Raw genomic sequence first — 25,946 nt, 5'->3', positions numbered from 1 at the left:
ACTGCTCAAGTTGGAAATGGTCAACAGGTCATTACCTTCATTGTCCCACAAGAGCAATTATACACACTTTGCAACGCCCAGAGGGCTGTGCTGGGTTACCAAATCAAAACAAAGATGTTTTTCAGTGTAAGTGGTCAAGAGAAGATCGCAAACTATGACAAACATAGAGTGAAACCAGCTGACTGACCTAATGAACATGTTTGTGAGACTCTATGATGGCAGCAGTCATAAACTCTATTCCATACGTTTATGCTACACTGTATATGCATAAAAGGGCCCATAGCAGTATTTACCTTTAAGGGAACAGTGTTACTACTACTAATACTGTATATGTTCCTTTTGTTTTGTTTTGTTTGTAGTGTAGTAAATGTCAGATAAAGGAAGCATGACAGATGTTTACTTTGACTATATGAACATTATGTCGGCGTTGGTAATGGGTATTAATTTTTAAATAACTGAATATGAATAACTTGTATAATATCTTACTGTACTGTGCAATACTTTCTATGAAGATATAGCACATTTTGGGGTAGAAACAAAATTCCCAAATAAGATTCTAAAGTCCTAAATGTTGCCAGCACAAACAAAGTTAGTAGAATTTTAAGCAAAGCAAAAGACATTTTCTGAAAGTTTGACCTTATGTGATCTTGAAGAAGAGGTCAGAGGTCCAAAGTGATATTTAGAATCCTCATATATCATTCCCTACATATCAATATGTTGTTAATGCAAATAATGACAGTAAGAAACATAGTCTTAAATACCTTTTATAATGCATTTTTCTCACTTTGACCATCAGATGAATCTATTGACCTTAAAGCAGAGGTCAGAGGTCAAATGTGACATGATATTTTTACGAGGCCTTTTGGCAATTTTTAACCAATAAATCATTAACTGGAGCTTGAACACACTGATGAATTATTACTGGATTGTTAACATAACTTTACACTCCTACAAAGTTTCATTCAAAACTATCCTGTATGACACAGACACTCAAAAACATAACCTGCTTGGTCGAGGTTATGACAAAGCATTTTATCACAGCAGTCGGCTATAATATAATCATAGCCAGGTGTCCTTTGCTAAGATAAACCTTTTTTTTAACTGTATATCTTGAAGACATACTGTAAGGAATTTGGGGTATTAAGTGCCATCGTACAGTAAAATGGGTGACAGGAAAAATAATAATAAAAATCATAAGTATGTTTTGCGTTCTCACTTGAAATCATGCAATACAGTGACTAAAACTGTAGTGTGTTCTCCACTTTTCTATTTTGTTAATGTTCCAGTATGAGACAGTACAGTCTGTAGAAATTGTCCCATGAAAGGGTTAAGTAAGAGGCCCTGCCCCTGTTGTGCACTGTTAGCAAATCTGCAGCTGAGTTTAGTTCCTGGCTTCAGAGACACCTTTCAACTCGTAAGAAGCATTTTTTCTTCATCGGTTTTACTTTCTGCTTTTCTTCCCTCAGTGTTTTAAACGTATCTCTGCTCTCATGTTTGAGACTGCAGCTTCAGTTCAGTGATTTTTTTTCCTGTTAATGCTTTGATTAATGTGGAAAAACGTCAGTGCAGGAAAAAACAGGAGTCCAGTGTGTGTCCGGACAGAAAGCAGCTCTAACAGAGACTGTAGCAAGAAGACAAGAGAAGACATGCAGAAGCTTTATTAACAGAAAAGCAATTAAAGTCAAACAGGAGGCTGAAGGGCAATACGGGCGAACTTTGCTCCACAAAGAAGGCTGCTTTACAGCCCAGATTAAAAGGCCGCAGTTGTAAAGAGAAGAGTGAAAAGGCAACTCCATGGCATACCGGCTCTTTGAAGGGAAGGATCATGCTTCCATCTACCAAAAGTATCGCTTTACACCTCCAGCAGGGCTCAAGGATATTATTATTCAGTACTTAGATAAAAAGGTATGCTTAAAATATAATGTGCAAATTATCTTCACATATGAAGGCCTTTCCTAAGGAAAGACATTAAAAAGTAGCAAACTCCTTTCTGCAACTCCAGAAGGGACAGCCACATGAGCTGGCGGTGGATCTGGGATGTGGAACGGGACAGAATTCACGTCTGCTGGCACCGCACTTCAAGGAAGTAGTGGGTCTTGACATCAGTGAGTGTCAAGTGGAAGAGGCTAGAGCTGTGCCAGGGCACCCCAACATCACGTACAGGTAGGAGAGCTTCCGGGCTGCAGCCTGTAGGAGTGTGTACAGTAAAGTACTTCGAGCAAGTGATTTGCAATATCATGCCATGGGCGGTATCTGCCTTCTTATCTGGCTCACAGCAAGAAAGTAAATAAAAGTTTTCTTAATGTCAAACTGTTCTTTCAAGACCATGTCCACATTTCTCTTATAACTGCCAAGTCCACAGCTTGAGGAACATTTCTATTGTAAATCACTTGTTGAGTACTTCCTTCATGTTTCACCGCAATATATTTTCCTGAGTATTATCAAGCTGATCAGCTTTTAGCTGACTAGGTAGAAGGATCCCTTTACATGGGCAGGTTGTGTATTGTGTCTGTTGCATTTGCAGAAAGGGGACAGCAGAGGAGCTTCCATTTTCAGATGGATCTGTAGACCTGCTGACGGCAGCTTCAGCAGCGCACTGGTTTGATCAGTCGAGGTTTCTGGCAGAGGCAGCTCGGGTCTTGAAACCCAGAGGCTGCATGGCTCTGCTGGGCTTCAGCGATTATAACACCAAACCCACCTACCAGAACTGTGGAGACAGGCTCAAAAACATCTATGAAGAGGTAGGTGCAGACTGATAATCAGAGTAGTGTTAGTCCATTCCCATGTGCACCGTTGGATTCCTTTCAGTGCTCCTGGATCTCTCCCTGAAAGTGTCCTGTTCTACTCAAACATCCATGTGTGCATGAGCATCATCACCTTGGCAATCAAACATCGACTTTGCCAAAGAGCCTGCAGCGTCTGAGACAGAATCAGCTCATGAATGTGACAAAGAACACTTTTTTGCAAAATGCCAGTTCTTTTCACTTCATACAAAGCGTCATTTGTAAATTTTCTTGAAGTTTAATTACTTCAGCTGCAGTTTTTCAGTATATTTTCATGTTCAGTGAGAGAAATCTGGTCTGTTTAGAGTCAGATTCAGTGCTGTGACTGAGGATCTGTGTCTAGTTTTGTTAAATGTCATCACTGACAGTGTTTGTTCACATGTGAAGGTGGATTCAAACATCTTCCGAGCACGTGTCTTTATGTGAGAGAAGAATAAAACTCGAGCACTGATACTGTCCTGAAGTAATCTATCTGTAGCGAATCAAAGTGCAACAAACTGTCTGTGAAGTTAATTATCTCAGTTTCAACATCAGTGGTTAATTTTTAGCGCTGACAAAACCTGGTGCAAAAACGCTGCTTTTGTTGCTTTCCAAGAAGAGTTTCAGATCCCTGTTCCTGCTCGGCTTCCATGAAGTTCTTGTATTTCACTGTGTTTAGTCTCATTCATGATGATTCAAACTGTAATCTTTCACCACAGAAATCTGCTTTCCACAAACGAACCACACAGCTTTACTTCTGACTTCAGTAAATACTTAGAAGTCTTGTCTTATTGAAAACTTCACATTCCACATCAGTCTTTCTTTTGTCACTGTGACATCTCTCGGGGCTAGAAACTTTCAGAAACAGTGACGGTGCATTCCTTTGTGCACATCTACATACATTAAAAAAAAAAAAGTAGTTGCTTAAAAATAAAAGCAGCAAAGTTGTGTTGTGATCTGTGACCCGTGTGCCACATGATTGCATCCACTCAGAGGCAAACACAAACATATATAGATCTATAAATAGAGATGTACAGATAGATAAGATGTATAATAACAATAAAAGTGAAGTGTACAGCAATTTAAAATTAAAGACAAAAATGATAAACACCAAGACAAACACAGCAGCCAGCACTGGACTGGCTTTTAAGGTGGAACACCCGACTAAATATAGTTTGCCTAATGTAGCGTTGACTAAAGGCTTGGGGAAAGAGCCAGCAATTCTGTCTCTTAACAAAATCGAACACTACAGCTAAGCCTTCTCTCTGTTATAAAATGCATAACTTTTTATTTTAAAATGTTTGTACTTTGGTAAATGTCTCTTGTTGAAGAATAATACTGGGCACTGACTGTTTTGAGAATCTCATATTTTTGTAAAGTCACTATTCGCAGCAGTTCCACCATTCACTGCTTTAATGTATCATTTGTTTGTCTTTTTAGAGATGTACTACTTTGACAGCTTTTGCAGACAGTCACATAACAAATGGTGCAGTAACATCTCACACCTCTATGAACTCACTTCCAGGTGAAGCAGGCGCTGCAGCCCTACATGAGCAACCCAGTAGCTGTAGCTGATGGTAAGCTGGACCCGCTGTACTCTGCCATCCCCTTTCCAGATAAAGAGAGGTAAACACAAACACATCCCTATCTTTATGCTACCTCTGTGATGGTTAAATAAAAACCGCTTAAGCACAAAAACAGCATTAATTTGTTGCTTCAGAGGAAACTCACTGCCAACAATACAAACTTAGGCTGGAATGTTTTTTTCAGCTGTGTGTAAAACTAATCTTGTGCCTTATAGGAGACATTATTGGTGCTTTTTCATCAGATTAATTGTATTATTTTACTGATCCGACAGGATTGATTGTTTTCAAGCAAAGTCCTTGATCTCAGTGAGGCATCTGGTGGGTTTCATGCAAAGCTGGTCCATGTTCCAAGCCTACGCTCTGAAAGACCCCAAAGGTGCTGAAGAGCTGCTGTCCAACACTGAGAGGAGGTCACCTGCACACACAAATTCAGATATTTAACTGGCCCGTGCCTGTTATTGTGATCTGACTCACACTTTTTGGTGTCACTGATCTTCTTACAGGTTCCTTCAAGAGATGGGAGTCACGTCTCCTGACACTGAAGTGGAACTTGAACTGGATTATTACTGCATCCTGGCCTGCAAACCACATTAATCAACACTTCAACATTCAGTGAATATCACTGTGAGATACATAAACCTGTTGTTCTAAATAAACCATGTTTTTATCAGCAGATTCTGTGTTTTACTGATTTTCTTGAACTGGACACATGTTTCATTTTGAAGTGAATAACCGGTGTCTGACATGCACAGTCACAGGTTACATAAGTGGAAAGAAAGAATTGAAGATTAACCAGCTGTGTCACGTCAGGGGGTGGAGGTGGGTGGGTGCTTAGATGAGTCTGTCAACGGTCTTGATATTGTGGGTGGCCTGTCCTCTTATTGTAACCATATCAGTGCCCCTTCCTTAATATTTCCAATAGTTAATCTGATGTTCCAGCTGAAAGAATAGCTGTCATTATCACTCGGAAATCAATTTAAGAGATTTTTCACATAATGAACTGTCAGAATCAATAGATATGTCTTAGTGTAGGTATTATTTAGGTGTAGTGTAAAATCCATCCATCCCCTCGTTTCCACTTCTCATGGTGGGGTTGGAGCCTATCCCAGTGGGTACTCTTAAAACTTTACAACTTAAAGTGGCCGAATGGGGTCAAGATTAACTCTCTGTGCCAAATGTATTTTGCTAAGTAACTGTAAATCTCTCAAGAAAAGATATCGCTGAAGTTCATCATAATTACTTCCTTGGAGGTTTTTTCATGAACGTAATCCATTCTTCTAAAGGTACCTAACACGTGGGAAAAGAGGAAGCCATTATGTTTCCTTGCAAAATAAAATGTGTTGTAGGTGACATTTAAACTTTTGGTACAGGAAATACTGAAAGACTCCACTTTAGCTGTAACACACACACACACACACACAGACACACACACACACACACACACAGACACACACAGGAGTTTTTATTGGTTCTGACGGGAGCACATACCATCACATGACCCGTAATCTAACCCTTTTCTCACACAGCGCTTTTGAGCTTGACCCAGATTTCAGTTTAATGTTAATATCATGGCTTAATTTTGACATTTAGAATATTAGAAATCAGTATTATGTAGGGAAAGAAGAAAACAACAACATTATTATAACAACAAGCAAAAAATAGGAGTATAAAAAAAGACTGTCTCTTTAAAAGGCTCTAATTATGAAGCAAAGCAGGTTTTGGCAGGAGTGGGACCTCCCACTCCACTGTGTGTCTTTCTTTGTGTTTGTGACTTACTGCTGATTCTCACAGTGGAGTGTAGAGTTTCACTTCTCTTATCTGATCAAAAAGAAAGATACACAGACAAAAAAACAACAACACCACATTAGGTAACTTATTACTTAAACTGATGCTGGTTCAGCTGTTTGAGAAGGCTTCAGCTCATCATGGCCTACCGCCTGTTTGAAGGTAAGCAGCATGCTTCTTCCTACTGGAGGTACAGGATCTCTCCATCAGGTCATCTATTTCAACACGTGCTCGACTTCCTGGAAAAACATGTAAGTGTGACAAATGCTTCTCCTTCGAGAATCCTTTCAACTGTAAACTGCCATCAAACATTTACAGCGCGTTAACATGTTGAATATTTTGTCAGAAAGGTCGGCCCTTTGAGCTGGCAGTTGACGTGGGCTGCGGCTCAGGACAGGGCACTCTGCTGCTGGCCAGACACTTTGCCTCTGTGGTGGGCACTGACGTGAGTCCCGCCCAGCTGGAAGTGGCTTTGCAGCACGCCAAAGAGCCGAACATCACGTACAAGTAAGAAAAGACCAAACAAGTCAGAATTCATCAAAACTCGTGCCTGTAAAAAAATAAAATACCACAGTTAATGCCACATCATTTGTTCTGTTCTAGTAGGAGAATGTTCCTTAATGTAAGCCTCACAGCATGACCAGCCTTCACAGGACAGGGGTTACATTGTTCTGCCGCGAGCTACGTGTTTTCAGAAGTCCTGCATAAACACTCTGAAAAATGATCCTGCAGTCAGTCAAAAGTTTCACTTGGCCTTTGCTCCTCTTTCATCTTCAGACAGTGTGGTGCCGAGGAGCTGCCACTCGCTGACAGCTCAGTGGACCTGGTGACGGCCATGTCTGCCTTCCACTGGTTTGACAGGCCACGCTTTCTCGAAGAGGTCCACAGGGTCCTGAAGCCCCACGGCTGCTTAGCCTTGCTCAACTACACCATTGACATGGAGCTCAGCTACGCCGACTGCTGCTCACACTCACTAAATCAAGTCTGCAAAGAGGTGCTCGCATAATATCCACCTAGAATAGACTGCTGTGTTTTCATTACCACTGTTTATAGTCTAGTGGTTTTTAAAGTAATGCAGCAAAATCATTTCTGGAAAAATTCTTGAGTGCTCACTTATACACCACAAAGTCAATATGATTACTAAAATAACTCTTTTCTTTAAGACTAAACATTATTCAAGCCTCATATTCATGTCCAGGAAGGTGATTTCAGTTAAAATAGTTACATTTAAACTAAATAATTCTTACAGAAAAGATTTATGTAAAAAGGATTAGATGTTCCTGTGTTTAAAGTCTGTTTTAGAGGGTAAAAAAAAGTCCACCTTAACTAATAAATATATAAGGAAGGAGGGTTTGTGTGCCACTCAGATGTTATTTTATAGGAATGTGAGCGGTGAATAACGGCGCTTTCAAAAAACAGCCAAAAGATGATAAATAATAATAAAGGAAGCATCTCCTCTCTGCTTTCGGTGGAGTTTTATGCACCAGGTTCATTGCCACATCATCCAGAGAAACAGCACTTGGTGCAGTGCAAACATAAGGACACAGAGTTTGGATTACTTTGTTGTTAAGAAACTAAGATGATGTGCGTTGCCATCTAGAGGGCGTTTCTGGTAAAACAGCCTGAGCTGAGGGGTGCAGTTGTTTGAGTTGATGAGTGAGGTGCACCAACTTTGAGTGGACTGTAACACACAGCTCATAGTTATCATAACTTGAATATTACCGAGTTATGTCTGATTGATGCTCTTTGTAATATTATTAACAAATTCATAATAAATACTTCTCATGGCCTTTTCTGTTGGATTTGCCAGTTTTATGCAGCGTTGCAGCCGTACCACAGCCCCCACCTTGGAGTGAGCTCTATTAACTTGTACCGGGAGGCCTTAGAAACTATTCCCTACCCTCACAAGGAATGGTAAATAATCCTAACTCTAATTGTTTCTTAATATGGAATTTTCGCAGCAGACCACCATTACTTATGTAACAGACGTTTTAATTCTTTCCAGCATATACATGTTGTGTACTTTATAATTTGTAACATTTAAAAAATAAATAAATAAAAATATCACTTTAGCTATTTTAATGTTCAGCATCCACTTTAAAAAAAAAATCCCCTTGGCATGTCTGATGGGTATTTTATTTATCTCTCTCTCTCTCCACTGACTGCGTTCATGCCGCGAGTGTATTTTGTGTTACAGGCAGGAGTGTTTGTGGGACAGAAAGACCATGCCTCTGTCCAGCTACATGGGGCTGGTGGAGTCTTTCTCCAGCTATCAGGCTCTGCTGAGAGACGACCCGCAGGAGGCCTCCAGACTCTCCCAGGACATCTGTCAGAGGTGAACCGGGACCTTCACGGTGTATATGTGTCATAATGACAATAATGTGTTTTGACAGTTTAATGTTCCTCAGTGTTAAAATCTATTACATACAGTAACATGACAAACATGTCAGCAGGTTTTGTGGGTGATAATAATGTCAGTGGAAAAACCACAATTATAGGTGTAAGACTGGCATTCGTTGTTGTCTAAACGAGTCCCTCTAGCTGAATTATCATGCGCTCTGCTTCCTGTGTTTCTCTGCATAGGCTGATGTCTGTAATGAAGGTGACCTCTGCAGAGACAGAGGTGGTGGTGGCTGTCAAGTATTTCTACCTTTTGGCCTGCAAACCACAGGAAGCCTGACACCTGTCTCCTCCATTATTATTATTATTATTTTAAACAACAAAAATGAACCTAATTAAGGATCCAGTAGAAAACATGTCCTGTTTTTGTTTTCCCTTCAGTTTCTCTGTGCACAAATGTATCTCTTTGATACTCAAAATTTAGGACAAGCTCAGAAACAAATAGTGCTATATAATGCTTTAATTACATAATTTATTTCCTGTATTTTAACTAAAATTAGTCACGTGTGTACATTTACCGTACAAACATAAGAGTGATATTCATCATCACACTTAATAATCCAGCTTTTATAAAACCAGCCTTTTCATAGAGAAGTTGCACAGAAAGGTTGTGCAGATATTATCTGCTGAATACGCACTTTTCCCAATAAGCACAGAATTATATACTCAGTGTTTGCATCAGATTGCTTTAGTAAATTCTCAGAAACATGTGAAGCCTTCATGGTGTTTCATAAGTTGCCACTAGAGGGAGCCATTGATCAATGTTCTACTGATGACTGAGACCATTCCGATCAGGGTTTTGTAAGTCTGGCAAAGCACCACCATTAAAACCCGACTGCTGTGTCCTTGGTTTCTTCATCATCACCATTATCAGTGTCTGCTTGGCTTCATTGCCCAGGAGGAGATGTAAATGAAGCCCCTGTTACCTTAATGTCGGTGTGCTTGGGCCATTTTCAACCTTCAGTCTTTGAAAGTTCATCGCAGCTTCTCTTAAATTTGTTTGCTCAGAATCTCAGTGAAAAAAAAATAGAATTTCCTTAACTATCACAAGGGGTTGGAGTTGCTATTGCTTCTTAACAGTTCTCTATGACCTTGTATCACTCTTGTCTACAGGGCTTTAGAAAACCTTTGAACTTCTCAGGGCCCTCATCCCATTACAGACCACAGTGGATTTATGGGCTTGTTCTCCAGACTAATCCTTTTGTATTCTTGTCTTTACTGAGCTAAGAGTAACTTTGTCATGTTTGTTATGCTTAAAATAGCCTCAATTTTGTTCTCAAACCCTGACTTTCTAACTGAGGGCCTTTATTATAAACACATTATAGTACTGGCAGTGCAGGAGTGTTAAACATTAGAGTGCCACTTGTTGCTGCTGGCATGACTTGAGATCATGGTTTGACTCAGGAGGGCCAAGTAAGCATGTTTGCCTAATCTGAAGTTGGTCTGCTTTAACCTTTAACCTCTTTAACCTGACAGGACATCCTCAAAATATGTAGTTACCTACATTTTGTTTCACTCTATATCATTTTATTTTTACAGTATCTTCTTGTCTTCCTCCTCTGACCAGGCAGAAGTATCTAACAAAATCTGTTAAATAGTGGAAAAACATGACATTCTCACTTCCCGGTGCTTTTTGATTTTCTTCTTCCAATTTCTGGATTTTTAAATGATTTTTTTTACCTTTAACTTTTTAGTTTCCTTTGAACATTATTGCAGTTTTTTACTGCTTAATGTAATTAATGTAGTGAAGGCTACAGCTGATTTAAACTATGATAGAATAATAGTTGTAAATAATATTACTTTCATGTATTAAATACAACAATTTACTACGGCACATCTGCGTCCTCCTTTCTCTCTGATGTTTCAAGTGCATGGGCTCCATTCAGATCTCATTATAAGCACCCTGCTATTATCTAAAGATATGGAAGGAAATCAATAGCTGTCTGTCCTTTGAAATCACATCTGTTCTGTCAGGCTGCTGACAAAGCTTAGCAGAAAGTCAGCTTGAAGGGATTTATTTTTATTGATCTGCTTTTGAATTACATCTTTGCACAATGGGGTACTCTGTGCATGCATCTCTGCAGACTCCACATCTTTGGGCACAGTCGGTGTCTATGTAACAGTTTCTGATTTTAATGGGAAATGATTAAAAATAATGTGAAAGCTGAGAATAATTTGAGGACCACCTGGAAGTCAAGAACACAAACAAACCAAGATCAGAATCTTCAACTCTGATCTTAAATCAGTTTTGCTCTGTGGTGCAGAACATAGGAAGCTGAGAAAGGCTCACAGACCTTCATCAGCAGCTGTCTAAGGAACATTTTGAAGACTTACTGGTCTAACTTGATCTGCAATGACCTGTAGGAAAAAGCAAAACAAAGACCTGCAGAAGAAGAGGAGGATGAGATGGGTAGGACTCAAGGGAACACCACCACTAGACGAGCCTGAAGGAAAGGAAAAAAGAGGCAGCCCAGAGTTTGAATAAGCAAATATTTGAATATACAAATATGAGCAAGAGCTCATTTGCATCCTCCTCCATCCCTATACAATGATCAAACAGAAGCAAAGGGGCTCAAGGAGAGTTTTAGTTTCGTCAGCGCACCTGTGCGGTGATTTGTGACTGAAAACTCTGTGCTTTACGTCAGAGACGCCAGGCTCTGATAGTAACTCTCATTGAATTCTGCAGAATGTGCTGGAGCAACTTCAAACCAACTGAGATATTCTGTCAAACAGTGAGCATGTCTGATGTGTCTGCTAAACACGTGTTTCCATCTGTGCAGTCTTCAATGTTATGCATTAAAAACCAAAGCAAGGATATTAATAACAGACAAATAATTTTGTAGAGCATACATCGTAAAATGAACACAAGCACAAACAGTCCTCTCGTGACTCAGTGTTTTCTGGTACTTGCAAACACTGCACATTACACATCAGCTTCCCGCATGCCCGAGGACAGCATGACCAAATACTTCCATCAGGGTCTACTTTTTGACACAATTCTTCTTTCAGCGCTTTGCCCTGTCACGTCGCATATTCCTAAAGCTCACCTACAACAATAACACCACATCTAATGGTACATGAGTAAAGGTGGATTGCTTGTAATGGGTTTGACACAAAAGGTATGCCTTTTTCTGACATGACAAATTTGAGCCTGATACACGTTCTCTGGTAGCACTAAGCTACATCTCTTACTCTGCTCAGGAATCACTACTGCAGGGAATTTCAGCTCATAACATTCTTCTACATTTCACACATAAATTAGTCTGAATGAAAAGGCAGCAAGGTTGATGGCTGTCTGTATTTACCATCAGGTATAAGCATGACTGATCTGCAGCTAAACTCTGATCTTCTGTGTGTTCAGACACTTTTCCATCAGAATCAGCACAAACGTTTTGTTTTTTGTTGTTGTTGTTTTTTTTTAAACTTTGAGCTACAGAAGCTCGTCTGTCGGATCAGACCTTAAATCCTCATGTGCATCCATGAACCTTGGTGGTCCATGACCCGTCACTGGATTACCACTGTTCCTTCCGTGGACCACTTTTGATCGATCCCTATAAACCAGGAGCAGGGCTATGGTTGTGATCCAGTCATCTAACATCACAGTTTGGCCTTTTGTCAAACTCAAAACTCACCGTTTTTCCAGCTTCCAACATCAACTTTGAAGACAAAATGTTCTCCTGCTCCCTGATATAGTCCACCCACTAACAGGTACCATGATGAAGAGATAATCAGGGTCATTCAGTTCACCTGCAGCGGTCAGAGCATTACACCTAATCGGTGTAAGTGTTAGCGCAGAGATGGACTGGCATCCTGTCTGCACTGTGCTCTGTAAAACCTCTGTTCCCTGAATCAAACAAGGATGGATTGTTTTGTCTCACACAATAGTAACAGATTTTTGATAGAACCTAGCTGATAATAGCAAGTTTGCAACAGACATAATAACGGTATAAAAATGATATCACAAGCATTACTCATGTTCTTGTGGATACATTTTCCTTTAAACTGAGTGGACACTGTGCCAACATCTGGGTCATTTGGTCCAGTGGGGAGAGCAAAGCCCCAAGTGTAACTTTTTGTTTCTGCATGATTAAGACTGGAGCCTCTGGGGCTGATGTCACTGCTGCTGCAGTCGCAGTGTGATCTGAATTGACAGCCAGACATGACTTTATTGTGCATTCAGAGTAACCAGGGGTACTTCTGGGGACATTTAAGAAAAATCTTTGTTAAAACTATTTTTTCTTTTTATTCTGTACTTTGGTTTCTGAAAAAATATGAGCAAATCTTTGGTTCACCCATAAACTACAGATGTTTATTGTGCCAGTTAGAAAATGAATTAGAAATAACAAAGAGCCGTTGTCCTTGGATACAAGCACATAACATACAGTGGTTTAATAAAGTACCAATAACAGTTTAACTGTATTTACATTATTTAGGTGACCTGCAAATTGTCACCAAAGAAATACTTAAAATATACAGTCATTTTAAGTGTTGCATAAATTTTGCAGAAAACAAGCAATATTTCCCCATCCTACATTATAAGTACACTGTGGAGCCATATTATTGAGTGACTTACCTTTTTACATCGTTATTTATTAAAATAGTTTTTAATCTTCCTTATATTGATGTGCATGATGGATATTCTATGTTTATTTGTTCTTTTTTGCTTACTCTGTACTTAGAAGCTGCTGAAATTGGCCGATAGTATAATAATTTCTTTGTGTTGTGTAAAAACTTGACTTTTTACTTATTGTAGGGTACTATCTGCACGTACTGGTAGGTAAATATAATCACGTTGTAATTTCAAATAAAATACACTGAAATTCCATTCAGCTGATTTTGTACTGTATGAACTTGCTTGTAAATTTTAGGAATAAATAAATAAATATAGCAGATTGTTTTTGTTTACTTTCAAGGCAGCTGTGTAATGAAGCTGGCTCGGAAGTGAATAATTACATGGAAATGTAATCCTGTGGTTTAAAGCTGGAACTCATTAGTTTTGCTGTAACTTGATAATAAAGTCACCAAAAGCGGTTAGCAGTCTCCACAGCTCGACTTAAAATGTCAAATTACTGTGACATTAAATCAAGTGAGTACCTCAAAATAGCACATGCACTGTGAGGAGCGCACACAGCTTCAGTCGGTTAGAGTTATAAAATAATAACTTGTGTAATATTTTCCAAGCAGCGTGACTGAATCTGAGTCACGGAAGGGAAACGAAGATTAAAGATCTGCCTTCAAGGACAATCCAGAGCCACCGGCTTGTAGACAACATAGCAGCAGAAGATAAATCCTAATACGTTTCTATGAGACTGTTTTTTTCACTTGGGCTGAATACTTTCCAAGGCACCGATGGGCTTCAGACATCAAAGCTGACAGAAGCTAATTAAACATTTCAATTTCAAGATGTTTCTGAAAAGATAAACAGAACTCAGAAATTCCTTAAGGGGCACTTCTGTCAGTTAATTTCCTCCTTTGGGTATGAAAGTAACAAACTTTGTTTTAAATCCCCCTCTTTAGTCTGTTTTGATCTCTGAGGCCCTGACGTGACAGTATACATAATTTTAGTAAATGTCTTGATTTTCAGTACTGGATTGGGGTCATTTAAGGACAGAAAGTCTAATTTGTCTATTTCTTTAGTCTGTGTTCTTGATCTCTCGCTCTCTCTTTAGGCTAAAACTCTCATTGATTTATGAGAGTATTTATTTGCTCGGGGTTCGAGTGTAATTTTTGCACTATTAATTATAAATATTTACTTATTTACTTTGGTTCTCGATCTCTACAATGAAGCACCAACACTCCCACAAATAAATACAGATGTACGCTTTGTTGTTACTGGACATCCTCCGAATAACAAACGCATTGTGTGAAGCGAGGAAGTGAACGTAACACAGTCACGGGGTTAGTCCTTTGGCCAGAAAGCCTGATGGCCAACACCTGTCTAAACACATGTAGATGAAAAACAGAATGCGCACCCGCTGCAAGATTAATACGCCCCTCCTGTTTTAAGACCCTTATCTAATCAGACGGGTCAGTCAAGAGCATGTGCTTGTTTACAGTGACAGCACCACCCTCGTTCCTTGTTCAACTGGCTGAGTGAATGAACAGTTTTGTCCAAATACTTTAGGGCGAACTGGGTTTGCTCCAAGAAGAATGTGCTGTTCTGTCAAACAGCAAATACTCCGGTTTATATTTCTGAGTGTGTTTGTGTGTCTTTGTGCAGACATGGCAAACAGGAGGTTTTCATTTCATACATAGATGCTTCTTCATCCTAACGTTTGAATTTATGAGCCTTTGCCCTGCACAGCAATGCAAGAGAACACCTTCACAGATAGATAGATAGATAGATAGATAGATAGATAGATAGATAGATAGATAGATAGATAGATAGATAGATAGATAGATAGATAGATAGATAGATGTTTCATGTATATATCTATGTCTACAGAATGAGCATGCTCAGAGTAGGATGAAGTCTACACTTTTCCTGTTCCTACCCCCATATTTCAACTTTTATTGCTTACAAATCCATATTCAGAATTTGACATTATATGATCCATACATGTTTAACTATATACAAGTCTGCACTCATATACAACACATAAACATACACACATAAATCAATTTTAGCACTTAAACCAAAACAATAACAAACTACATTTTTACATAAACTAAGCACGCTGTGGTTAACACCTGCTTAATCTCTGAGCTTATTTTATATCTATGTTACAAATACCTTAATGAGCGCTTGAAGCTTGGGTTACTCTGGCTTTGATCTATAAAAAGGAGGTCAAGGCTTCAATAGAGCACAGTGAGACAACTCAGTCACTGAGAGGAATATTTCCTATATTCATGCAATTTATTATTTTTAAACAATCGTGTGAATTTGTGTATTGATGTACTTGTCTTGATTTCATCTGTACAGGTGTTCTACACACTAACTCATGTGACTGTAATGCTGTGATAGTTTACATTTGTCCCTACTGGCTTGCTGAACATAAGGATTCCTCTCAGGTCATGAGTATTTTGTCTTATTTGGAACAAGTTCTGGATGTTGTGGGGCAAAGATTTATTTGCTGCTTTGTACATTGTTTGCACAGTTCTTAAACATTAAAGTTCATTACATTAAAATTAGAAAAAGACCAAATAATATTTGAAAGGGTTACAAGGAGAAAGCCTCATCTTTCAGTTGCTTCTGAACAAACCCAAATTTGCTTTAGACAGATGAGATCAAAATGGAGATGTTTGCCTATAACATAACACCGCATGTGGAAAAACAAACACAACTCATCAGCACAAACACCTCATACCAAGTGTCAAGCCCAGTGCTGAGAGGGTGATGATTTGGGCTTGCTTTGCAAGGACAGTCCCTGGGAACCTTGCAGCAACTGATTCGACCACGAGCGCCTCCGTATGCTAAAGTATTCTAGAGTGAAAAGCAGGGCATCCAGTGCTGCAAAGTCCAGACTTCAACCAGATTAATACTGCAGAAGGACCTGTAGGTGTATTTAATTATCCACATGGCCCGAGTGTAAGTGATTCCAGCCTCCTCATAAAAAGACTGCAGCTGTTTGTATCAACAAACACATATTGAAACTATTCACTTGCACTCGTGTGTTTCTCCACTTTTGTTCAGTGTTTTCTTTTACTTACTGATATTTTACATATGTTGATCAAAGATGCTCCACTGTTTCACTCAATCCACAGAACTGCACCGTGTCCTAGTTTCCCATTGGTCACATGACTGCATTTACTCCTCTTTGTCTACAACATTTCTCCTTTTCTTTCTTCTCTTGAATTTACATTTTTCAAACCCTTTAAATGTATCTTGTACATGCAAGATACTTCAACTGTGAGAGACAGAATGTGAAAAAAAAAATCCATGAATCCACATGGTAGGATTTGTAAAGAATTTATTCGTAAATCAGGGTGGAAAATAAGTATTTGGTCAATAACAAAAATACAACTCAATACTTTGTAACATAACCTTTGTTGGCAATAACAGAGGTCAAACGTTTACTATAGGTCTTTACCAGGTTTGCACACACAGTAGCTGGTATTTTGGCCCATTCCTCCATGCAGATCTTCTCGAGAGCAGTGATGTTTTGGGGCTGTCGCCGAGCAACACGGACTTTCAATTCCCGCCACAGATTTTCTATGGGGTTGAGGTCTGGAGACTGGCTAGGCCACTCCAGGACTTTCAAATGCTTCTTACGGAGCCACTCCTTTGTTGCCCGGGCGGTGTGTTTTGGATCATTGTCATGTTGGAAGACCCAGCCTCGTTTCATCTTCAAAGTTCTCACTGATGGAAGGAGGTTTTGGCTCAAAATCTCACGATACATGGCCCCATTCATTCTGTCCTTAACACGGATCAGTCGTCCTGTCCCCTTGGCAGAAAAACAGCCCCATAGCATGATGTTTCCACCCCCATGCTTCACAGTAGGTATGGTGTTCTTGGGATGCAACTCAGTATTCTTCTTCCTCCAAACACGACGAGTTGAGTTTATACCAAAAAGTTCTACTTTGGTTTCATCTGACCACATGACATTCTCCCAATCCTCTGCTATATCATCCATGTGCTCTCTGGCAAACTTCAGACGGGCCTGGACATGCACTGGCTTCAGCAGCGGAACACGTCTGGCACTGCGGGATTTGATTCCCTGCCGTTGTAGTGTGTTACTGATGGTGACCTTTGTTACTTTGGTCCCAGCTCTCTGCAGGTCATTCACCAGGTCCCCCCGTGTGGTTCTGGGATCTTTGCTCACCGTTCTCATGATCATTTTGACCCCACGGGATGAGATCTTGCGTGGAGCCCCAGATCGTGGGAGATTATCAGTGGTCTTGTATGTCTTCCATTTTCTGATGATTGCTCCCACAGTTGATTTTTTCACACCAAGCTGCTTGCCTATTGTAGATTCACTCTTCCCAGTCTGGTGCAGGTCTACAATACTTTTCCTGGTGTCCTTCGAAAGCTCTTTGGTCTTGGCCATGGCGGAGTTTGGAGTCTGACTGTTTGAGGCTGTGGACAGGTGTCTTTTATACAGATGATGAGTTCAAACAGGTGCCATTCATACAGGTAACGAGTGGGGGACAGAAAAGCTTCTTACAGAAGACGTTACAGGTCTGTGAGAGCCAGAGATTTTCCTTGTTTGAGGTGACCAAATACTTATTTTCCACCCTAATTTACAAATAAATTCTTTACAAATCCTACCATGTGGATTCATGGATTTTTTTTCCACATTCTGTCTCTCACAGTTGAAGTGTACCTCTGGTGCAAATTACTGACCTCTGTCATCATTTTAAGTGGGGGAACTTGCACAATCGGTGGCTGACTAAATACTTTTTTGCTCCACTGTATCTGGTTACATGCAGCTCATAATTATATATAAACATACATTATTTGTGTGTTTATATATAAGTGGAAACATTTTACTCATGTCCAAATCCTTTTAGAGAAACAGTATCAAACTCAAACTACAGCCCACTCTGATCTTTAGTTTAACTCAGGGGTGCCCAATCCCGGTCCTCGAGAGCTACCGTCCTGCAGCTTTTAGATGCATCCCTACTCCAACACAGCTGAATCAAATGGTTTGATTACCTCTTCAGCATGCCATCGTGTTTGGCAAAGGCCTGATAACAAGCCATTCATTTGATTCAGCTGTGTTGGAGTAGGGATGCATCTAAAAGCTGCAGGATAGTAGCTCTCGAGGACTGGGATTGGGCAGCCCTGGTTTAATTGCACAATGAATCCCTGGACGATCTCAATATAAGAAAAAAGACATACACTTTTAAAATGTACGTCTCAGTTTTTCAACATGACAAAGAAATGCTGCTGTAGTTAATGACATAAATGAAATGGTAAATGGTAAATGGCCTGCATTTGTATAGCGCTTTTCTAGTCCATAGGACCCCAAAGCGCTTTACACTACATTCAGTCATTCACCCATTCACACACACATTCACACACTGGCACTGGCACGAAATGCACGTACAAATGTACAAATAATATACCAATGTAATGTTAAATTATTTCTGTAATTAATTTTTTAAATAATCATATCGTCTACTACCCATTTTAAACTGGAACTTACTAGAATGGACGAGAAGACGGCTGCTGCCCTGCGGAACTATTTATCAGCTGCACTGTCTACACGGACAGCAGTAAGGTAAACTACCCACTGCACTTCCGTTGCCCATGACACCGGAGCGAAGTTCTGACAGCTGATTCCTAAATCAGTTCATATCCATTTCGTGCCTCCAGGGCGTCATTTTTGAGGTTATTTACAGGCGCACGGAGCTGCTACGAGTCTCGGCTGGAGTTGCAGACTGCGGCCCGAGCAGAGGAGGGGCGGCTGATTATGGTGTAGCGCGGAGCGCTAGCTCTGAGACAGCAGGTAACACAGATCACACACAGGCTAACAGCAGTTAGCACACAGACTTTGCGGGCAACTTTCAGCTGTACAACTGCTCCCATCTGCGTTTAGAGAGGAATAACCCCGAGCCGAGGCTGCGTATGAGCTTGGGCATAGTGTCCAGCTAGCCGTGCTGAGCGGTGTGAGCCATTTGTTGTTGTTATTTTACGGTAACACAGCAGCCCACAGCTCGGAGACGAGGCAGTGACTTCACTCTGAAAAGTTTTAGTACGAGTCCTGAATGTGTTTGAAGCACTTTCAGCTCTGCACAAAGGTTTAACTCGTGTACTACACCTCTGTTTGGTTTGGGTGTTATAAGAAGGGAGCCGACTCCTTCTAGTTTGGGTCACGTTGGGTTTGGGTTTTGGGGAAGTTTGGGATTTAGGGAACATTTTCAGTTGCGCTGATCGCTGGAACTGCGGTAGGCCTGACAGATGTGTCATATGTTGCCTGCTTACTGTTTGACCGGCATCCAGGTGCTATGTGTCAAGGAGGTGCAGCAGTGAGTGACAGCTGAGGCAGGTGGGCCTTGACTCAGGCGCAGTGACACACATTTCACGGTCCGCTGATAGTTGATACCTTTAGTCTCTGCTTCCCACATCGCTCAGACTGGATTCACACTGACCGAGAGCTGCAGCCTGCGCTGTCTGTGAAGCAGTATCACAGTAAGAGCGCCGTGGCACATGATGTTTTCAAAAGACCATAAAGATTGAGTCTGATGTCAGATGAGAGCGGAGGACAAATATTGCATGTGCAATGTCTCATGATGTTCCAGATAAAAAATGTAACCTGTCAGGAAAAAGGTAAGATAGACCAACTGACAGCAAGCCAGTGCTGTCCTCTGTATGCCCCACTGATGATATACCCTTAACAGTCAGGGTCACATTCGGCCTCAGACACTGTTTGTTTACAGTATATCTGTGTTCCTGGATTCAAGGTCCATCTGTTTTCTCGTCATGAAAACTTCCAGCCCTTGACTGACTGTGGACTGTACTGTACGAGTAGTGATCCTGCAAGAAATGTAACACTCCGTGATGTCTTGACTCAGCAACCTGCTTATCACACAGAAGGAATGTGTGCAGTGAGATTTCCTTCTGTTGATGGAAATGTTGTGTTGCGGTGCTCAATACTAGATCTTGTTTTTGAGTTACATTTGAATCCCCCCGCATTAAATTCACACTAAATTCACACCTTCTCTGCAACCAGATGATAGCTACGAGATCAAAAGCATGATTGTGCAGGAAATAATATTTAACATATCTCTAATTCAAAACTTTTTCAGCACGTCTCTGCACATCATTTGGAATTGCAGATGAGTTGCTTATGAGTTGCAATTAAGATGGATTAAAAATGAACGAGTTTAAAATCATTTTTTCACAGTAGTTGTAGTAATGTATGTGATATGTAGTAGTACTAATTTTCTGTGAAAAAATAGAGACTTCTTACTGTTTGCCTTTGATGCAATTTACCTTGAAAGAGCTATGGTCTGTGTGTTTGCGCCTCTCTATTCTCTGTGTTACCTGTATGTGCATAATTGTAACAGCATTGCATTATGTTTTAAACCACAGTTACATGAGAAGTTTTGAATTTTTGTCCTCAATTTTAGATTGTGGGAGGAAACCAGTGTGAATGTTTGAATAACTGCAATTAACAAGTGACGTTACTACAGATGTGATACTTGTTTTGAGAGTGTTGATGGGGAAGTATAGATAAGGTCAGAAGGAGCTTCACTAAGTCTTTAATGTTCTACGTGAAGCATATGATAGGGTGTCCAGAGAGGAACTGTGGTGCTGCATGAGGAAGTGAGGATTGGCAAAGAAGGATATAAGGGTGGTGCAGGACCTGTATGAGGTCAGCGTGATGGTGGTGAGGTGTGCAGTAGGAGTGACAGATGGGTTCAAGGTCGGGTGAGTTTACTTCAGGGATCTTCTTGTTTGCAGTGGTGATGGACAGGCTGACCATCCACTGATGGACTGTGATGATTGCAGATGACTGTGGTCTGTAGTGAGAGTAGGGATCAAGTGGAAGAGAGCCTGGAGAGGTGAAGCTATGGTCTCAAGAGGAGGAATGAAAGTCAGTAGAAGCAAGACAGAATACATGTGAATGAGAGGTGAAGGAGCAGAGGTGATGAAGGTAGATGAGTTTAAACGGGGGGGTCAGCCATTCAGTGCAACAGACAGTCCACAAGAGAGATGAAGAAGTGAGTGCAGGTGGAGTGGAGTGGGTGGAGATGGATGTCAGGGGTAATTTGTGACAGGAGAGCTGCAGGAATAAAAGGGAAGTTTTACAAGATGGTAGTGAGACCTGCTAGGATGTGTAGCTTGACATGGTGGCACTGACAATTAGACAGAAGGCCAGCCTGGAGGTGGCAAATTTTTATTGCAGGTGACCAAAATGGACAAGATTAGAAATGAGTTCATGAGAGGCACACATCAGGTTGGAGTCAAAGTTGATGAGCTGATTTGGACATGTACAGAGGAGGGGCAATGGGTATATTGTCCAATGGAAGTTAAATATGGAGCTGTGAGGTGGTTTATGGATGTATTGAAGGAAGACATGCAGAGGGTTGGTGTGACAGTGGAGGATGCTGGGATATGGGGAAGGAGATTATCTGCTGTGGCGACCCCTAATGAGAACAGTTAAAGGAAGTGGTAGAAATATCTATTTGTAATGAAAACACAGACTCCCTCGTGTAATTCAGGATTATTTGACTGCTGTATCACTACCTTATAATGCCTCTGCATCTGTGTGTTATGCAGTATGGTGTAACTGAGCATTTTATTCTGTATGCTCTGTGTTGTTTGCAGGCATTTGAGCAGCAGTGCATTGCAGCACGGTGCACCGTGGTTTTGACAGTCCTATCACATCAGCGTAGCCATGCTCACGTTGGCCAGTAAGCTGAAGAAAGAAGACGGAGGAAAGACAGGCCGTGCCTCCGGAGCCTCAGACTCCACCCACAGGGTCTCAATCAGAGACCGCCTCCTTACCAAAGGTACCCGGGTATTTTATAATTTGGTCCATTTTTCAGTTTCAGTTTCCCTTTTTTATTACAGGAACAAAACTAGATTTCAACAAGGTTGCAACAGTTTTCCTCTTGTGAATATAATCCATCCTTCCTTCCTTCCTTCTTCTTAACTGTTTCTCCATCTTAGCTTGACGGAGTGGCTGGAGTCTGTCCCAGCATTTGTGCTCACTGGTTAGGGTGAGAGTCACTTCTATGTTAGCTCTCTCTCTCTGGCTCTGACCACAGAGACAAAACATTCACTGTGCAGAGCGCCATGAATATTAGGGATGCTCCTTGAGGCTAATTTACTAATGTTTTTAAATGGCAGCACACAGTCTGACTGACTCGTGTCATAGTAGTACACGCTCGGAAATCCGAGTCGAGCGTAATGGACGAGGTTAAATGCTGTCTCCTCTGATATTACGTGTGTATTCAAGAGTTGTTAGAAACACTTAATCATGTTCTTAAATAATCAAATCACATTTTACATTTTGGGTTGTAGCCCTTGAACTTGTAGCATCTCAGAAATAATGGGCAACAACAAGTGTTCAGTAATAAAATAGGAGAGAGGTACTTTAACTGATTAGCATTAGAATGTTGACTAGCGACAGCAGCAATTTTTAAACCTCTTGTTTAAACCTATAAGTGGGCATGCCCTGAGGTGAGACTGGCCACCTGCTCTGAGCTCTACAACTTCGTCTTCCTCCTCAACTTGAAACTCTGGTTGAATGCTTGTTTTAGACACAGTAAAGTAGATCCAGAACATCGTAGGACAAGAGTGCAAGTGGTTAAAATGGGGCTTCCAGTGAGGGCTCTGCAATAGCAGGACGCCGCCCAGAGGTGCGCACAGAGATGATCTCTCCAAAGGGATCTTTCTTTATTTCTTTATGTTACACGCATAGAATCATGGAAATCAACTTTATTAAAATATTAGTTGTAGGTAATACATCTAATTAGTCAGAATTTTTGTTTGAGCATCACGTGGAGAAATACCCAAATGCCATTCCCTTTGAGACTCCCAGCAGGTGACAGCTTTGCCAGTCAAACATGCATGAATAATGGCAGCAGCTGCAGCTCATGACAACACAATAAGACCCAAGAGATGTAAACAAATTGGTTTTTTGATCAATGAATAATTTTGTGTTTCAACACAGAAAATAGCCTCGAAATAACTTTCACACTCACATTTGTCTGACGTTATTATCAAACATGTAATCTTACAGTCTGCTGTCAGACTCTTATTTCCTTGGTCTTACACTCCTGAAGCTTTACCTCCACTAACAAAATGCTTTTCAGGCCAACTGTTGTAGTAAGACATCTCCCAGCCCTCCAACATAAAGGCTGCACATGTCCTTGTTGTATTATTGTTATTTTGGTATTTTATAGTGCAAGTATATCATGTTTACAGACGCAAAATAAAGTTGGTAAATTTTATGTTTAACTTTTGAATGCATGACCGTATAAGTTGGTGATTTAGAGCCAACCATCCCAAAAACATACTTCACACAAATGTTTTTACACGTATTAGTTTTATAGAGAGACCCACCTTCAGCCAGAAGGAAGGAGTCTCTTTTAGCTTTTCTTAGCTGGGGACAGGTGACCTAAATTGTAGGTGGTGGATTAAAAATTTTTCAAAATCTGAATAGGACTTTGCCTTTTGGCCAAAGTTTGTTACTGTGAGCTACTCTTAATCTGATAAAAGCCCATCGTTGGTCTCCTTAGGCAAAACAGTAAGCCGGCGTTATCTCCGAGGGAGCTGTTAAGTAGATTACTGTGTATGCACATTCTGTGTGGAGAAACAGATGAAACTCCAGCGACTTCCTTGAATTACCTAATTATTAGACTATGCACATCTCAAAGAGCATATTTACCAAAGTAAAAATTCTCAGCAGGCCACGTCCGACCAACAGCACCAGCTGCCCAGAGAAGAAAAATACAACGGGTATTTTTGTTGTGTATTTTTCTGGGAGGTAAAGGTGTTAAACCAGCTGACACGAATTAGGAGTGAAAAGTGTGTCAGTAGTGAGAATACACAACAGACCCTGAACGCTTTTAAAAATTCAGCCCGACCTCGCCCTCTGGCAGCGAGAACAAAACAACCTTTTATCCTTCTTGCGTTGCTCTTCTCTCTCCCCGTCTCCTTTTTCCTACTTTGGCCCACTGTGTTACTCGCTGTGTGTCTCTGCTACACTGCGCTGTATGTAAAATACATTTTTTCGTGTATGAATTTCATATTAGACTTTATGTTTTATGCAGAGAAACTTTCCTGACAATGCAGCTACTAAAATATTACTTCATTATAAAAACACCAGTGTGGGAGTTTGAGTTCTTTGTGTATGAGGATATCACACTGTGCCTCATTCTTCAGCCTCTTTTTTTTTTGTGTTTTTGCTGCTGTCTCACTCGTTCTTATTTTCTGCCAACAGAAGTTGCCGAACTTGAAGCCAATCTTCCTAGTAAGTACTTCCACTTTCATACACACAGCATTTTTTTTTCAGCTTCACGTTTTCCGCCAGTCAAAAGCGGCTGAAACTCTGACAACTGAGTAATTGGCCTAATTTGCCATAAATCCTCATAGTCTCCTTCTGGCTCTTAATTTCCTCAGTTATGGTATAAAGGAGGCAGGAAAGAAAACCAAGCCTCTGATGTGCTTCACGTTCTCTGTTTTTGACAAATTGCTTTGCTAATGTTAAGTGAAAGCTATTTGTAACCATACTTTAAGCCGTTATTACATTGCCACGAAGTTATTCAGCAACAACCAGTAACACGATCATTTTACTTCATGGTTAAAATGTTTGTTAAGTGAGTGATTCATGGAAGACTACTTAGTCCAAATGACTAGGGATGGGTACCGGTGTCCGGTGCCATGATGGCACCGGTTCTGACATAAACGGTAGTAACCAGACCGAAAAGCAGCGCACATTTCGGTGCTTTATTTCGGTGCTTTTTTTTTCCTGAGCTGTGATACACTTCTAGCCAATCATTTTACGTTTCCGAGGATAGTAGGCGGGGCCAGGTACGTACGTTCTGTTAGAGCAGAGCTACAGATTAAAAATGCCCAAGGCGAAGCGGTCAAAGTCTGGCTGTACTTCATAGCAAAATATGCAAACTCAGCAGCCTGCAACAAGTGCTTTAAGCTGATACTGTGATACTGTCAAAGGAGGTAACACCAAGAATCCGATTAAACAGCTGGCGACGCATAGCGTTTTTTTTAAAAGCCGAGAAATGCGCCGTATTTGATAGCTTGCTGCGAGACCTCACACCGTGCACGTCGGGTGGGTTGCCAGTTATCGGACCCGGAGCAACATCCCCCAAAAACCCGAAGAGGAGAGTCCTGGCCCCTAGCCCTGCCAGTGTAGCAGAAATGATGAGGATGATGCAGCAGCAGCCGTTCTTCTCTGCGTGAGTAGCTTAATGTTGTTAGTGTGTAATTTACGTTGAGTAGGCTAACCACGTTATTACATTAATGCATGTAAGGTGAACTAGCAAACATCATCATAGCTACATGCGGCTGTCCTCTTGTTTGATGGCAGATACTCCCTTCACCCTGGCCAAAAAGGCTAAAATGACCAAAGAAAAAGTGGAAAACAGTTAAACATGAGAGGTTTTTGGACAAAGTTTGTGTTTTTTCCATTGATTAAGCACTGCTTCCAGCCAAGAGTGATACCATATATGCCACATAGCTGCAGAAAAGGCTAACATTGTTATCTTTTTACAAAAAAAACCAGCTGAACATGAGAGGTTTTTGGACAAAGTTTGTGTTCTCCATTCTTTAAGCACCGGTTCGAGCACCGTTTAAGCACCGGCACCGTTTCAAAAGTACCGATTTGGCACCGGTATCGGATAAAACCTAAACGATACCCATCCCTACAAATGACAGACTGGTGGATGTTTTTAAATGATAAGAGACAGCTTAGCATTATTTAGCTGCGCATTTTCAGCCAGCTCGTCGAGTTCGACCTCATAAATGTATCTGTGCTAAGCTGCAAGTGATTCATGT

At 40.7% G+C, this 25,946-nt stretch overlaps 3 protein-coding genes across 3 annotated transcripts in view; 2 read left to right on the top strand and 1 right to left on the bottom strand.

The window, feature by feature from the left end:
- LOC309690783 (uncharacterized protein) overlaps window positions 1–17,806 on the bottom strand; it is a 152,513-nt gene extending 134,707 nt beyond the window's left edge. The window contains exon 1 of the mRNA XM_082508143.1: window positions 16,534–17,806. Within this exon, the coding sequence (XP_082364269.1) occupies window positions 16,534–17,520 (987 nt within the window). The 5' untranslated portion in view covers window positions 17,521–17,806. The remainder of the gene's footprint in view (window positions 1–16,533) is intronic.
- On the top strand, window positions 829–10,398 carry LOC309690383 (uncharacterized protein). Its single transcript, XM_082507417.1, has 12 exons — window positions 829–1,905; window positions 2,003–2,163; window positions 2,525–2,741; window positions 4,288–4,388; window positions 4,621–4,758; window positions 4,852–4,930; window positions 6,241–6,384; window positions 6,480–6,640; window positions 6,911–7,127; window positions 7,944–8,047; window positions 8,331–8,468; window positions 8,717–10,398. The coding sequence occupies exons 1-12, from the start codon at window positions 1,795–1,797 to the stop codon at window positions 8,811–8,813; spliced, it is 1,668 nt and encodes a 555-aa protein (XP_082363543.1). The 5' UTR covers window positions 829–1,794; the 3' UTR covers window positions 8,814–10,398.
- Window positions 17,807–18,658: 852 nt separating the features above from the next.
- The window catches only part of ube2f (ubiquitin-conjugating enzyme E2F (putative)), a 59,304-nt gene continuing 52,016 nt past the window's right edge, over window positions 18,659–25,946 (top strand). Inside the window, exons 1-3 of the mRNA XM_082508153.1 lie at window positions 18,659–18,924; window positions 21,750–21,934; window positions 24,373–24,402. Coding sequence (XP_082364279.1) covers window positions 21,820–21,934; window positions 24,373–24,402 — 145 coding nt within the window. The 5' untranslated portion in view covers window positions 18,659–18,924; window positions 21,750–21,819. The remainder of the gene's footprint in view (window positions 18,925–21,749; window positions 21,935–24,372; window positions 24,403–25,946) is intronic.

This window comes from Aulonocara stuartgranti, assembly GCF_965226115.1.
Source record: "Aulonocara stuartgranti genome assembly, chromosome: 16".
NCBI classification, from domain to species: Eukaryota; Metazoa; Chordata; class Actinopteri; order Cichliformes; family Cichlidae; genus Aulonocara; species Aulonocara stuartgranti.
This window is presented reverse-complemented; position numbering and strand designations above follow the sequence as displayed.